Genomic DNA, 15,246 nt, shown 5'->3' with positions numbered 1-15,246 from the left:
GATGTTAAGAGAAAAGATCTCTAGGGATTCTGAAATTGAAATTCCTGTTTAGGAGCACAGCTGCCTGGCCCTCACCTCACACCTCTGCCGGGGCCAAATCATTAGCGAGCAGGGCAACCCCTGAGCAAGGCCTTGTCTATTCTGATAAGTGGTCCGCCTAAGAAGGACGCTAACCCCCGGATGAACCTGCTCAGCACATGGCCCAAGGCTACAGCTTACACACCAAACCCTCTCTCCACTCTGCAGTCGCTTTACAGCACAGTCTGGGATCAGAGTATACATGATACATGATCTTTAGGCTGTTCACTGGTCCTACGACTGTCCTGTGTGCACTCATACATCCACTGTGTATCCAATCACAATTTATCAAAGTAATGTGCCAGAAAGATTCTTATTGTTAGATTTGCTTTCACTGCTGTGAGTGCAGTTACTTTTATATAGTTAGATTTAGAGTCTAACTATTTTTTGGGAAAAGTTTACAAAATGGTTTAGCTTGTAATGAAATCACTAAAAGTGAATGTTTTACTACTATAAATCTTCTTGGTAGGCTGGCATGTAATAAGAAGAATAGTGTATACAGACTCATTATCAGAAAATAGGGCCCCACCAGGCAGTCAGCGTCCCTTCACTGCACATCGATTTTGCAATAACATCTGGCTTGCTTTAGATTATGACTTCCATATTCTCCTCCCCTCAAAATACTCCATCTCTCCCTTTATCGCCCTCCTCCTGCAGTGCCTTTATCCATGAGGCCAGTGACCCCTCTCAGCAGGTGTCCCTGGTGGATTCACTCCTGCAGACCCCCGTGGGTCTGGCTCTGGACTGGCTCCAACACAACCTTTACTGGACCGACTCCGGAGACAAATCCATCTCTGTGGCCTCAGTGGACGCCACTAAGAGACGCGTCCTCATCAACACCGATCTGAGTGAACCCCGGGCCATAGTGCTGGATCCCCACCACGGGTAAGGAGGAGGAGGAGATGTGTGTGCTTGTGTGTGTGTTTTGTCCAGGAACTCAATAGGAAATGCCTTGAAACCAGGCTCAGACGTCAAGCACTGACCATGTTATGTAATACCCAATATTGATGATGCTAATGACAGTAACAGTTGTCTCTGTTGGTTATTATGCTAGCATCCAGTGACCTGCACACTTTCTGTTTTACTAAACTCTGTGCTATGAATTTCCATAAAAATTTACAGAAATAGTCAAAGTGAGTTTATATGGGTTACCCTCCCCTCTCTTTGAACATGCTGGCAGACACCATACTGATCTTTTTTTTTTCTTGTTCTATAATATTGAAGATGATGGTCGATGACGCCAGATAGAGATTTGTAGAGTGATTTCAGCCTGGACCCAGCAATTGAATAAACATAATCCTCTCCTGAGACCCCTAATGATAAACATAAGAGAACTGTTTTTGCTGCATGTGGGGATCCAGAGTAACAAGCCTGTGACCCATTTAGCATCCTGACTCAATAGTTTTTTTAGAAATTCTGTCCTAGATGATTGCTCCTAATCTGGGAAGCTTTATGAATTTGTTGCTGCGTGTGCTTCTGCAGCTTTTGTGTTCCGGTGATCCAAACCCAGATGAACACAGGCACAAAAGTAAACTAAAATAAACAGGCACACAGCCTAAACTGAGGCATAAACACAGTGAGATTTTCTACACATTACACACCCGATCATAACTGCCCAACAGGAATCCAGCACAAACAGATTTCTTACCGTGATGCCAAATGAGTTTTGTCTTTGCAGGAAAATTCACTTAATGTCCGTAATGCAAATTTACATAGAAATGACAGTGTAAATCACTTTGTATTTTGCTGCTGTGATTGCCGACTGATATTGCACAATAACCATTCAAACTATACCGAACTCGTGCGACAACAGCGTTTAAATGTGGTAGTTAAAACACTTGGGGTTTGATTCAAGCCAATCACAAATCACTTCTGTGTTGCAGAGGTTTTCCATTTAGCAGATTATTTAATAGCACAGATGATGTACATTATCACAGCAGCAGAGTTCAACGGGACACACTACTTGTAATTATGAAGTAACAGGCTGCAGGAAAGCAAAAGAAAGCACAAGTTTCTGCCAAATAACTTGGAATGCTGGGGGGAGAAGACAACTGAGAGAAAACAGTGATGTAGTGAAAGATGATACTCTCACTGCATCGTTGGTCTCTGACTTGTGTGGCCATTTCGTGGCGCTGAACGGACGGCTCCCATAGAGTGCACTGTGCAGAGATTTGATGTCATCATCTTTATTTGCTGTCAGGAACGTGGTTTTGTAACGTACCAGTGGTTATTAACAGATATTTTTCCCCTCTGTCTCCCCTTAAGACAACAGTTCCACAAATCTTACAGGTGCTATTTCCAGACATCAAATCAGAGACAGCACTGTCTCTGCTGCAGTCTTCAGTCTGTGGTGGAAAATCATCTCAAAGCTATTTCAGAAAACTGACATTCCCCTGTTCTATTTTGGCGTATATAGTACTGTTCTAGTACAATGGGTAGACGGTTTTTAGCAGCACTACTTTTCTGTACTCTTGCCACTGTAAAAATGGTGGTGCAGTCCTCACAATGACTATAGAAAGATGCTGTCTGGCTCATTAGTACCTAAAAACCTTTGGCATAAAGGTAGAAAATCAGCCCCTCTGTGTCTGGTAGACAAAGTGAAGAGCAACACAAATCAAGTGTCTCTGTAGGACTGTAAGATTATTACCATACTCTATATGTCTTTCTGAGCACAGCAGCACAACATGATCATTTCATGATGACAAGCATGTTTCCTCTGTTCAACCCAGCTTCATGTACTGGTCAGACTGGGGCACTCAAGCCAAGATCGAGAAGGCCGGGATGAATGGAGTGGACCGACAGGTGCTGGTGGCCGATAACATTGAATGGCCCAATGGCATTACTCTAGGTGAGAGGAGAACAGCTGTTTATATGTTTAGTGTTGCTAGATGTGCCTGAAGCACAGTCTTAAAAAAAAGAGCTAATGTACTGAATCCACTCGTTGGAGGTAAAGGTTAAAAGTGATTGAAATAGTGAGGGTAAATGTTAAATGACGATGGCAAAAAATTGATTTATAAAGTTATCACAGTTGCTTTTGAATGATATTTGAAGTGTTTGAGAAGTTATGGATCGACACGGTAAAACTTGCAGCGGTGTAATTGTGAGAGTCTGACATTTTAAAATGTAATCAATATCACCTAAAGGGATTCGTTGGTCAGAGTGCACGAGTGCTTACCGCAAAGACAATCAATTTCTACTCAGCTTGGCAGAGTCTTATCCCTGTGTGTGTGTGCGTGTTTCTCAGATGTAGCCAACAGGCGTCTGTACTGGGTGGACTCAAAGCTGCACCTTATAGCCAGCGTGGACCTGAACGGAGCTCACCGCAGGACACACATGTCGTCTGCGGAGACACTGGGACATCCCTACGCTCTGGCTGTTTTTGAGGTTTGTGTGCAATAGATTTCCATGATTTAAGACGGTCGTCCTTGGTTTCATCCAGCCTCCCACATCTCATCATATCTACATCTCTCTCAGCTTCGCGGGGCCCTGCAGTGTGACTGGGAGTTTGAGTGTAATGACTGTTAAATTCAATTTACTGTATGCTCTGTTTGTGTGTGTGTGTCATTCTGTATTCCCTTGTAGGGCTGAGTGGCAGAGCATACTAAACAGAGGTTAGAGAGTAGAGAGCAGCCTAAAGCAACCCACACACGCATGCTTTTGGTCATCAGCCAGCGACTGTGTGCGTGTGCGATATGTCAAGTCCATCACCGAAATTTAAATGTGGTTTTGTGCCAAACAGTCCTGCAGATCTGCTGCCCTGTGTGTGTTTGTGCCTGTGTGCAAGCATGCTTTTGCTTACAGACTCTTGTCTGGGATGTCTCTGTGTTTGCCACTGCAGCAAAGTCCCAGCCAGTTTCAGATGGGTATTAATGACACCTCCCAAGAGGCCTATCCCCCAGTGGGACTCCTCTGAAAGGGAACTGGTCTCAGTGGGAGCAGAGATACAGGTTTCACTCAGCAAGCAGACACGATTTACAAGCATGTGTTTTTGAAAATATCCGCTCGGGTTGGAATTACATTTGTGCGTTAAGGGATCATGAAACTTGTCCCAGGTGGCTTTTAAAAGTCACAACACAAATGCTGGATTCACATATCCATCCTTTGATAGCAAGAGAATAAAGAAGCCTCAACTCTGCACACTTCATTAAAAGTAGGTGTGAAGAATATTCAGATGCTTTACTGAAGTAAAAGTAGCAATACCACTGTGAGTAAAGTATTGAGGTATTATCAGCAAAGTATCAAAAGTATAAGTATTCATTTTGCAAAACAGCCCTGGTCAGTGTTATATTGTCATACTGTATATCATAATACAGGATTATTATTGATGCTCTTATGCAAAGCATTAAAATAACCTACTAAAGTAAACTATTTTAGTAAGTATAGCAACACTTTATATGAAGGTACACATATTCACCATTAACTAGTTGCTCATTAACATTTAATTAATAGCATATTGGCTCTTTATTAGTCACTATAAAGCACTTATTAATGCCTTATCGTGTGTATAAGGATGATAAAGATCAATGTACAACAACTTCCTTACTTACCATCAGTAAGCAGTGAATAGGAGGTTATTGTAAAACTCTTAATGGCCTACTAGTGGTGGAATATGGTCGTGCAGAATAAGGTTTTATTATTGCCTTATTCTAGGGGTTAGAGGTCAGCATTATTCAGAGTTATAACTACTGATATACATGTTAATAAGCAGTTAGTTATAGGTGAATATATGTGTTCTTTAAACTGTCACCACAATATAAAGCAGTATAAAATGGAGCTGTTCATCTAAAGCATAGTAAGTTAAAATGTGTACATAAGTACAGTGCTTGAGTAAAACAGATGCATTCAATCTCTACTAAAAAGCTCTCTCTCGCACATCTTCCTTGTTTTTCCCACAGCTTCAACCTTTAAAAATGAAAATACCGATAGACACTTAAGCTGTCCAAAGCATAACCTTGAACATTTTCTTCCAGAGCTGTGCTGTTAGTCCACCCTGCAGGCAGCTCTGTAGTGTAACCCACAGAACTGATGATAAATGCCCTCTGGTGTAAAACGCGATCGATCCGGGGCTGCTCTGCCCCCTGCCCTGCTGTGCCTACAAGGTGACCTCATGTTCAGGGTGTTGAACATGCACCAGTCCCGTCTAACTGAGTGGCGCATGTCATAGTGGACATGACATTACCGTCTCTCTCTGACTCAGTGACTGACTCAACACAAACACACACGCACGCTCGTGCTGCGAGGCTCATTGTCTCGACACTCACTGGAGATTAGCCTGTAGTTTCTACGGCAACCGCACGGTTAAAATGTCTGGCCTAAATATGATGTGCTTTAATCACTTAAGACTGAACGCTGCAACAAACCAGAAAGGATGCACAGACACTTGAAACCTATAAGAAAAAAACATCATTACACGCCTGCTGCGTATTGTAATTGTTGTTGTTGTTGTTCTGCTGCTCCAGTTGAATTAAAACGTGTCTTAGTTACTGTTAAAACTCTGCATATGCATTTCCTTGATGCATTCATCCCCTCATACTATTTGCAGATAAAGCCAAATTAACTTGCTCTTTCTTCTGCAAAAGATAATGAATTAGACGATGTGTGGCAACAAATATTTATCAGTGCGCATTTCGCTTGTGCTAATTTTCTCTCTATTGGTTTTCCTCAAATAACTTCAGCTTGTGAGTTCTCTGAGCCAAGAGTTTACAGCTGTTCGCCCTGTGTGTCCCTCAGCCTGCATCTCATCGCTTTGTTTCAGTTCATTTGTTTGTCCTGTATCTTTTATCGTCCCTCCTTTTCATCCACCCATTTTCTGTCACTTGAACATGAACACATTTTTAGTACAGTCTCTCTCACATTGAAGGATCTTTACATACTGTACATGGCTTTCAGGAACGGAACTACTTTATTTGCAGCATCAGTACATTTTGCAGTATACTTTGTAGTTCAGTACTTTAAAAAGCTATAAAGTGTATATAACACAATAGGAAGTAAAGTACGTCAAATCACACTCATCTACAAAAATGTAGTAAATGATATATTTAAGTAGGCTACAGCCATGGTAACGGCGATGTGAGGCTTTACGCAGTGATGCTCTGAACTAATGCGAACATCATCATACTAACATGCTCACAATGGCAATGCTAAGTCAGCATAATGTTCACTATCTTAGGTTAGCATGGTGACATATGCTAATTAGGACTAAACACGAAGTCCAGCAGAGGCCGATGACAGTGTCATTATTTACACAGGTCTTTAGTTATTACATCATAAAAATGATTAAAAGTTAGGGGATCTTTGTAGTTGATTTAAGATTTAATGGCTATAATTCAATAGTTGAGAAATTTCAACAGCTCACTCCCAACAAATCCGACAGAACTGATACCCATGTCATCGTAAAATAAATAAGAAAATGACATGCAAGGGTTAAAAAAGGATTGAAAACTTTCACTTCCAAGTTTCTCAAAAGCCATAAAGTGACCATCTTCTTTAATTGTATGAGACTAGATATAAGTTGTAGTTGTATGATTCAGTCCTGCAGACGTTAACACCTGAGCTGTTGGGGTTTGGCCGTTTGCCAGTATGTGCTCTCGGGTTCAAGCCCAACTCAACCCTGGCTAGCTTGTTCTGTGTGTTTCCCATATTAAGACAGTGATTCTCGCTCTTTTCAGGATCGTATCTACTGGACAGACAGAGACAGGGCGGCAGTCATGATGGCCAACAGGCTGACCGGTCAGGACATCCACACGCTGGCTGAAAACCTCAACGACCCCCATGACATCGTGGTCTTCCACCAGCTCCGCCAGCCGCAAGGTGGGTGTACAGCATGAGTGAGGGAGGCTTCGTGTCTGCTCACTCTCCTCCTCTCTGTGTCGTTGTGTGAGCTGAAGTCACATCTCTGCGACCACGTTTCCTCTGTGGGTCCGTGCCGACCCAGGCACATGAATAAATGATACTGAGGCGTGTGACTGTGGCGGAGTGATCAAAGCTTTGGGAGCAGCAGTACATTCACACATCTGTCAAAATCCTGCCTCCAACCTGATTTTTTCTAATAGGACAACCCAGAGTTGAGCTGAACTGAACAGAGCTCTTAATCATGAATGTGATGCCGGTGTATTTACTTTCTTGTGTGTCAGTTTCCATTTCTATCTCGGCCTGTCTGTCTTTTTATGTCTTCCTTCCAGCGCGTAGTCATAATGCCCATTTCTATTTTAATCTTTCATTGTGTTTCATCACTGTCTTTCCACTTCCATCTTCTTGCCTCGTTCGTATTTAAACAGGACTTTGGGATTAACACAGTAGCACAGGAACTGTTTAATATTTACAGCAAGTTCCTGTATGTCACCACATTTCATTCTTCGTATTCTTTTAGATTTTGTTTACGCAGAGTAATGGGCTTTGTTGAAAGAGAATGCAGCAGTGTTCACCGCGGGGGAACAATAAAGTGCGGCAACTTCTCCCATCTCTCTCTGACTCTCTGCTATCTCCCCATGCTGAATAAGTGATAATCTTATTTATTTAAGCATAACAGTGTAATTCTCCATGTCTCTCCCTGTCTCTCTGTCACTGTCTCCAGGCTCAGACAGCTGTAATCTGGGCAGTGTGGCCAATGGAGGCTGTGAGTACTTGTGTCTGAAGGCCCCACAGATTACCGAGCACTCGCCCAAATACACCTGCGCCTGCCCCGACGGACAGGACCTGGGGCCTGATATGAGGGGCTGCGTGCCAGGTGAGCGTGTTTACGAGTGGTAATTGCGAGTAATCAATAGCACCTAAGAGGATTTGTTGGGCAGAGAACCAAAGTGCTTACAATGTAGATAATCAGATTCTACCTCTCTTAAGCAAGCTCTTATCTGCAGTATCTTCACTACACAAAGTGGCAAAGTGCGTTACAGTAATAATGACAAAGCAAACCAGGAAACATGACACATTTGCTGAAATAATGAAATTTAAAGGCAATAGTCTACTGAATTATATTCAACATTAATCTGGCAAATCATGCTTAAATATATTGTACTTGGGAATCTTGCATGTCTTCTATGCTGTATTATTACCTGCTCAGCATAAGTAACTAATAATGATTGTTGAGCACTGCCTGAAACGTGTTAATGTTTCTATAAATAACTGCTTTAATGCTCATGAAGTTAATCAATGGATATTTTATTTATAGCGGATAATAATTAACAATGAAATATTAAATATGTTCCCAGGAAGCATCACAGTTATTGAACCTGTAACTAAAAAAGATAGTTGCTAAGCAACACATACAGGCGGCGGCTGCAATAACATGGACCACTGTTTAATATAATGCAGTCTAACACAGCATCTCTTGAACAAACACAGCATTTGTATGGCTCATAATGCTGCATCACATTACTTTCTGAGATGAGATGTTCATGCTCTCTTGTCAAAGCAGCTGCTTTGAACAGAACCAAGATCAGTCATAATCACCAGGGTCATAAACAAGGTTTCTGACTGGCAGGAGTATTTAGTGCATGACTTGAAGTGTACTGCTGCATATTGAGATCATGTTCATGTTGTCGTGTCCACCTGTTTTAGGTAGTGTGGTAGGTCGTGAACATTTTGCCCACTGATGTTCAGATATGCTCGTCTGTGTAGACGATCACAGCCAAGTATATCTTCATTCATTAATGTCAGTACAAACAGTGTGTGAACTATGTAAACTGACTACAGTAGGAGTAGATATACTTAAAAGTCCTGAAAACTTCAATCAGCTTCTTACTGTGTTCACGTGAGAGATTTCCGTGTTTGTCTCCTTATCTGTGCTCCTCTCACTGGTTTGAAGTTTGTCCATTTTTATCAAAAGGTCATAACAATTGTGTGGTTGTTTGCTTATTATTATGCTTATGTCAGGCTGTTGTCAATTAAATCTGATCAAACCACACTCAATGCCAGTGGCTAATAATTGATAAGTAAGGATCTTTTACACAAAGCATCGAGGTTCAGGTTTCTTTTTTCTGTTGTCAACATTTAAAGAAAAGATCAGAATTTGGAGAAATTTGCTTTTTCAGTTCATTTACAAAAGTTAGACGAGAAAATCAACACGACTTGTGATGGCAGGTGGATCTTGCTGCCTTTGGTAAGAGGAAAGCTAGCTGTGTCCCCCAGCTTCCAGTCAGGCTAAGCTAAGCTAATCGTCTCCTGGCTGCAGCTCCATTTTTAACAGGCAGAGTGAACTGCCAGTGGGATCAATCTTCTCACCTCAAGCAAGTGAGTGGGCGCATTTCTCAAAATGTGGAACAGCTCCTTTAAGGTTCCAGAGAAGTGCACAGGAGCTGCAACACATCTACAATACTTCCATTTCTTGAGCTAAGGCTTCCTGCTGCACTCCTCCTTCCTTTGCAGGAGCACCAAGAAACGACGTGACACCGACATCCTCACCTCCTGCTGGATTTACTCCTGGCACCACTGTTGCTGAAGACTTCCCACCTCCCTCAGGGGGAGTATCCCAGGCGGACGCCATCCCCCACCTGACCACGGCTCCCTCTGGCGCCCCTGATCCCGTCACACCCCTCTCCACTCTTAAGCCTGTGTCGTCAAAAGAGTCGAAGGCACTGGGCTCCCACTCCACCGCCACCACCATGGTCGCCTCCACCACACCTGCGGGGGACAGCAGCGTCTCTCAACACTGTAAGTGGCCCGTGAATTCAAAATCAGTCAATGCTGCCTGTGTTTGGAGACCCTGAGAATACAATTATGGTTCCTGTAAATAAGTCTCTATACAAATCCAGCACTATGTGACATTTTTCGTGTGACCTCGGGGTCCTCTGTATGATTTGAAAGAACAGAGTGGCCCATTCAGGAGTTAACAGGAGATATGGTCTAATTGTCTGATAAAGCCGCACTTTCACCTAAGCGTCCTCGTCTCCTGCCAAGCACCACGTCCTGTGGTCCTACTCACTCTCATAATGTAGCTAACAACCTCACTCTCACTGTAATGATGGCATTAAAGTGAGATACCTACAAGCCCTGACAACCACACTCGGCTGACTTTAATAGGAGTGATGGATGGTACCTTGTCCTTGAAAATGTTGCCTTTCCCTCCATAAATTGTGCTCTGCGTGGGCTGTAGACTGTTGTATGTCTGCGAGGGCACGCGTGCACCTGTGTGACTGCCCATGAATAGGTGTGTCAGTAAGTATGTGATATGTAAATGAGCGTGAGGTGGAGCCCGATTGAGCCGGGGTGGATGAAGTGGGGGAGGTCGGGGGGTTTATGTCAAGGTCACAGTCTGGCAAATGCCAAACAGCTCATCATTCTTCTCTCCTTCTTTCAGTTTTATTCCAGCCGCTCTTTTCGCTATCTGTCTCTCTTTGTAAAACACTCAGAGGCGTGCACACATGATCACCCGCTCCCCGCCTCTCTGCTTTATCTCCCTCCTCTTCCACCGGCTCTCCCTTTCTGCTTTATCTCTCACTTTCTCACCCTCGTCCCTTCTCGCTCCGCTGTCTTTTCTCCGACTCTCGCTCTGACTCCCCTCTCTCTCGTTCCATCTCCCTCTCCAGCTGGAAGCGAGCATTTCCTCCTGGGCGAGAACCTGACAGTGGCTGTTTTGGGAGTGGTCATCCCCATCGGTAAGTCACCCGGAGCCTTCTTGTCTGTGTGTGTCCGTCCACACTAAAGGCCAGCAGGGCTGCGTAATGCTGCCGTCCACCTGCTGCCCACGGCCACTCTGTTTGTAGTCCATTCACACCGGCCCTGCTGTGGCAGGATGAGAGAAGCCTGGCCCGCGGGTCTTCCTGGCTGACGTTTCTCTGTGCGTCTGACATGGCTGCCACACTGCATCATTCACTTCGCACTGTGTTGTTGTGTTGGGTTCTGCTACAGCCACACCTGTCAGTAGGCCTTTTGTCTCTGTGTGCTTAGCGTACTATAGTGCAGTCAGCACATGAAAGTTCACCTCTATTCATTATTCTTTATTTGGATCCCCACTAGCTCCCGCAAAGTGATCACTAGTCTTTAACAGCAATAAAAAAGACATCAATTTAAAATCACACAGTATCAGTAAGACAAGAAAATGCAACACAAGCCAAATATCAAGATCTTAAAATAACATGCATAGTTGACCACTGGTTCCACTTCCTGTTGCTGCACCTCTCAGGCTTTCTGTTGTGCCACTGGTTATGGTTGAAGTCCAATTCCTTAGTAATATGTGAGCCAATAGGTCTTTGATTTTAGACAGCGCCTGTAGCCTGTAACTGTCCATGTTGACGGCGGAAATGTTTAACTGTCGAGAGCAGATTTTATCAGCTGCAGCTGGGAAGCTAATTAAGCTAATGACAGTTGAATGAGTTGGTTGAAAACGCTGCCTGCGGCTAACTTTAAATATGTAATGCTCAGTGGCTACGTACATGATGTTGAGCTAAAAGACGGTGGATGAAGCTGCGTCTTGAAAGAAGTCAGCCATCATTATCAGCTGATGAGTTTAGTCCCAGCATTATGAGTAACATCACTCTATTTGGCTTAATAGTTCACATATTGTTCATATTTTTGATAAACGTAGAGCTCAGGGGGGTGACTGGAGTTTAAACCCTGATAGGAGATGCGATGAGTGGACAGTCAGTTTTCTGTGTGGTGCAGAGAGAATTGAAATTCCATTTATAAAAAATTGACATCTTTTTTCCAGAAAATGTGTCCCTGTTGCTCTGGATAAGAGAACTTTCCATCTAAAGAGGAATACAATTTGATTAAAATAATAATTTCCCTTGGGAGGATTTTCCCTCGAGTACAGCTGGTCCTGGTTTAACACTGGCACATTCTGTCTACATCTTCTGCCTGTTTTGAAGTATAAACGAGTAAAACCAATGCAGCACCAAAACGAAACAAACTAAATCAAGATCAGACGGCTTGTTCATGAGGTGAAGAGAGATCACAGGAGAGCAAAAGAGACGCACCAATAAAGCTTTCATGCGTTGCTGCTGCTTTATTGGTGTAATTCAATAAAGCATTATTAAATTGCATTGCTTATTCAAGGACACATTTGCTGAGGATGAGTTGCCAAGAGATTATGATGTAATGTGATAGTTTAAATTTGTGCTCCCCGAGGATAGTTTAAAACTAATTTACTCCACAGCCAGGCCACTAATGGTGTTTCACTCAGCTCATTCAGTCTGTGTTCAGATCTGTGGCCTGGTCTCTGACCCGACTCTGAGCCGCCCACACACACACAACCTCTGTACCGCTGCCCCCCGCCCTCTCTGTCCCCCGCATGCCTGTTCTGCTCCTCTCCGGGCCTCTCATTTCATCCCATGGACTCGTTATGCCTTGTTAACGCTCCCCCCTTCCCGTGTCCCTGCCGCTGTGTGTTAAACGCATGCAGTTCCTATCATTGCCACAGTGGTGTTCGGCCTGGTGTGCGCCGGAGTCTACCTGGTGTGGCGCAACTGGCGGCGCAACTCCACCAAGAGCATGAACTTCGACAACCCTGTCTACCGCAAGACCACCGGCGAGGGCGAGGAGGACGAGATCCACATCGGGCGGACTGACGGCATGGGACACCACGCGCACCACCACCCGTACCCGCAGGGCGTCAACATGGGAGTCGTGGGAGCAGGGGCCGGCACCTGCCCGCAGTTCATCGCCCTGCCACTCGGGGGCAGCATGCCTGATCCGGGGACTCACTGGTACACGGAGCAGCCCATGCTCTCCACTGCGAAGTGACCCACAAGAGCCGATCGCGGGGAAGACGGCCGCTCAGGCACACGCACACGCAGGGAGGTCAGGGGCGACTTGGACTGAGTTTGCAGAAGGGCCGAACAACATATCATCAAGCATTACATGCAGCCATCCACAGCCAATGTCCTATGCCAATATCCATGTGAAAAACAGCAGCATTCATAAGACTAACGTGATTCTTTTGAAAATGTTTCATACCTTTTTCTGTGCTGGAGCTGGATCCACTTTTTCTCCAGTAAATGTTGAGAACTAGCTACAGAATAATTAATGTGTTATAACGTGTTCCCAGAATCGACTTAAACTGGAACATGGAGTCAGATCGGTTCCTCTTTTTAGTGTTTTGCGTTGATAACTGAGTGAGGTGTGTGCTGTGTGTCTTATGTTTTGTGACGGGGCTGGCGAGGGGTTCTGTGTCATCCTCGACGTATTAATTTGGGCTTTGTGTTATTCCTGGTGGGCCGTGCAGCTTTGGGAACACTGTTTAGAAAGGAGGAGCTCTGAAACTGGGACAGCATCTGCGTTGATGGGACAATCTGCACAGATTCACATTAGAATCAACCACAGACGTCATAAACGTCACAACTGGTGTTTCTTAGTTAACATGTTCCTGGATGGGTTTTCTTTTATAAGCTTTCTCCATTCTGTGATTGATTTTAAAGAACAGCTACCACCCACATTATCTGCTTTCTCTTTAGTTTAGAGCGAAGCCTTTTAAGGGCGAGTTGTCTCATATTTCAGACTGCAGTCGAACACGGTTGATTTGTGAGGTTATGTTTTTATTTGACCTCCCAACACCCCAGAGTTTTAAGAGAGTGCATCAGGTTTCGTGGACTGGAGAGTAGGAAAAGGAGACATGCAGTATTTAGACCTTTGTTTTCTATGAGCAGAGAGGATGCAAGGTTAGAGGGAAGTGGGTTTTCCACAGGGGCTCTGTCCTCTTTATTCTGACTTGTTTACGTGTTAAATGGTTTGAGAGAAACAATCGAATGCAGCTTTTAGTCGGGCTGCAGCGTTCCGTAGTTGACAAAAATGTTGTTTGATCACCCGCTTTTGACTGTGACACACATAAATATACACGGGGTGCAGTGACAGCAACTCCACGCTGCTCCCCAGAGGACGGAGACAACGTGCGCTTGCCCTCCGAAAACATAAACAGCATGCATAATCGCTCACCGACGGACAATGCAGCCATTCACTGTTCCAGGCAGGAGACACACAGACACAAGCATGTGCGCACACATTCAGAAAAGTGAGCTGGATCCCACAGCCCGCTCTCCTCGTCCCGAGAAGGCCGATATCTGAGGAGACAGTTTTGGACAGCGGCATGTGGGAGGGCCCATCTGGTGGCCGTGTGATGAAAAAGACCCTTCATGTGATGAAACCACAGAAAACTAAAATCAGACTGGTGTAAAGAGGTTGAGATCCAATTGTCCTATCAGTGATCGCGTTTCACGCCGGTTTAGTCTCCGTCATTAACACTGTCCATTCATAAACCTTAAAAGACTGTGTGTGTGTGTGTGTGTGTGTGTGTGCTTGTGTGCGTGTTCATTATTATGCATGTGAGTGCTAATGTTCATCCCACAGCCATATTTGAACTGTTTTGTATGCTCTTTGTTGCACAACCCTCTTAGAATGCCTTCTGTTTTGTGTATTGCATGGAAGAAAACTGTATGGAGGTGTGTAGATACACAGGTGTGTAAGTGCGTGTGTGTGTGTTGTGTGTGTGTGTGTGTGTGTGTGTGGCAGTGGAGAAGCTTTGAGGGTGCTTTTTGATTCATTGATTTGTACATATGTTTTCATAAGGTTTTTGATAATGTATTATACAATTATGTAAAAGAGAAGATGTACATAAGATTTTAGATAAAGTGTCGACAGGTATATTAATTTATTTGTATAAAAGGAGAGCACTGCATTCCCTGATTGTAAGAAATCCGAATTATCCACCAAAGTGGTTTGTGTTGTTTCTTGCTGTGCATCACTTTAGCATCCTTTTTCGTGCAACCCTTTTTTTTTCTTTGTTAGCCCACGTAAATCATGGTGTCCCCTCCAGAAAAACTCCCACATCTTTGCAACTCTCCCCGACCTCGGTGTTAATGAGATGATCGATTTTGGTTTATTTGTGCCTTTTTGTTCACATTTTCCTTTTCCTCGAGTGTTTTTCATGAAAAGAACAGGGATCCACCAACTGCTGTACATGCAAAGACGAACTGTATTAAGACCAAACTGGTTCCACTTTTTGATTTTCTGTAATGGATTACTTTTGAATATCTCTATATATTGATATATAAAATCTGACTGAAAATGTCTTTAATGTGTGCCTTTTCATTTTCTCCTAGAATATCACACATACAGTACATACCACAGAGTATTTTTGCTTTAACGCAGCACTTCAGCAAATCGCAGCAAAGTCTTTTTTATATTAACAATAGGTCAAATGACTGTGTGTGATGTGAAAGGTGTTGCTCAAAGTAACAA

The 15,246-nt window shown here is 43.8% G+C and overlaps 1 protein-coding gene across 1 annotated transcript in view; it reads left to right on the top strand.

Annotated features, from left to right (window-relative positions):
* The window catches only part of LOC121614425 (low-density lipoprotein receptor-related protein 8-like), a 73,826-nt gene extending 58,853 nt beyond the window's left edge, over positions 1-14,973 (top strand). The window contains exons 11-18 of the mRNA XM_041948272.1: positions 736-963; positions 2,808-2,926; positions 3,323-3,462; positions 6,747-6,888; positions 7,652-7,804; positions 9,442-9,726; positions 10,602-10,670; positions 12,416-14,973. Of these exons, the coding sequence (XP_041804206.1) occupies positions 736-963; positions 2,808-2,926; positions 3,323-3,462; positions 6,747-6,888; positions 7,652-7,804; positions 9,442-9,726; positions 10,602-10,670; positions 12,416-12,756 (1,477 nt within the window). The 3' untranslated portion in view covers positions 12,757-14,973. The remainder of the gene's footprint in view (positions 1-735; positions 964-2,807; positions 2,927-3,322; positions 3,463-6,746; positions 6,889-7,651; positions 7,805-9,441; positions 9,727-10,601; positions 10,671-12,415) is intronic.
* The last annotated feature ends 273 nt before the right edge of the window (positions 14,974-15,246 follow it).

This window comes from Chelmon rostratus, chromosome 12, assembly GCF_017976325.1.
Source record: "Chelmon rostratus isolate fCheRos1 chromosome 12, fCheRos1.pri, whole genome shotgun sequence".
NCBI lineage: Eukaryota > Metazoa > Chordata > Actinopteri > Chaetodontiformes > Chaetodontidae > Chelmon > Chelmon rostratus.
The sequence above is the reverse complement of the archived record's forward strand: the minus strand, read 5'-3'. Positions and strand labels throughout refer to the sequence as shown.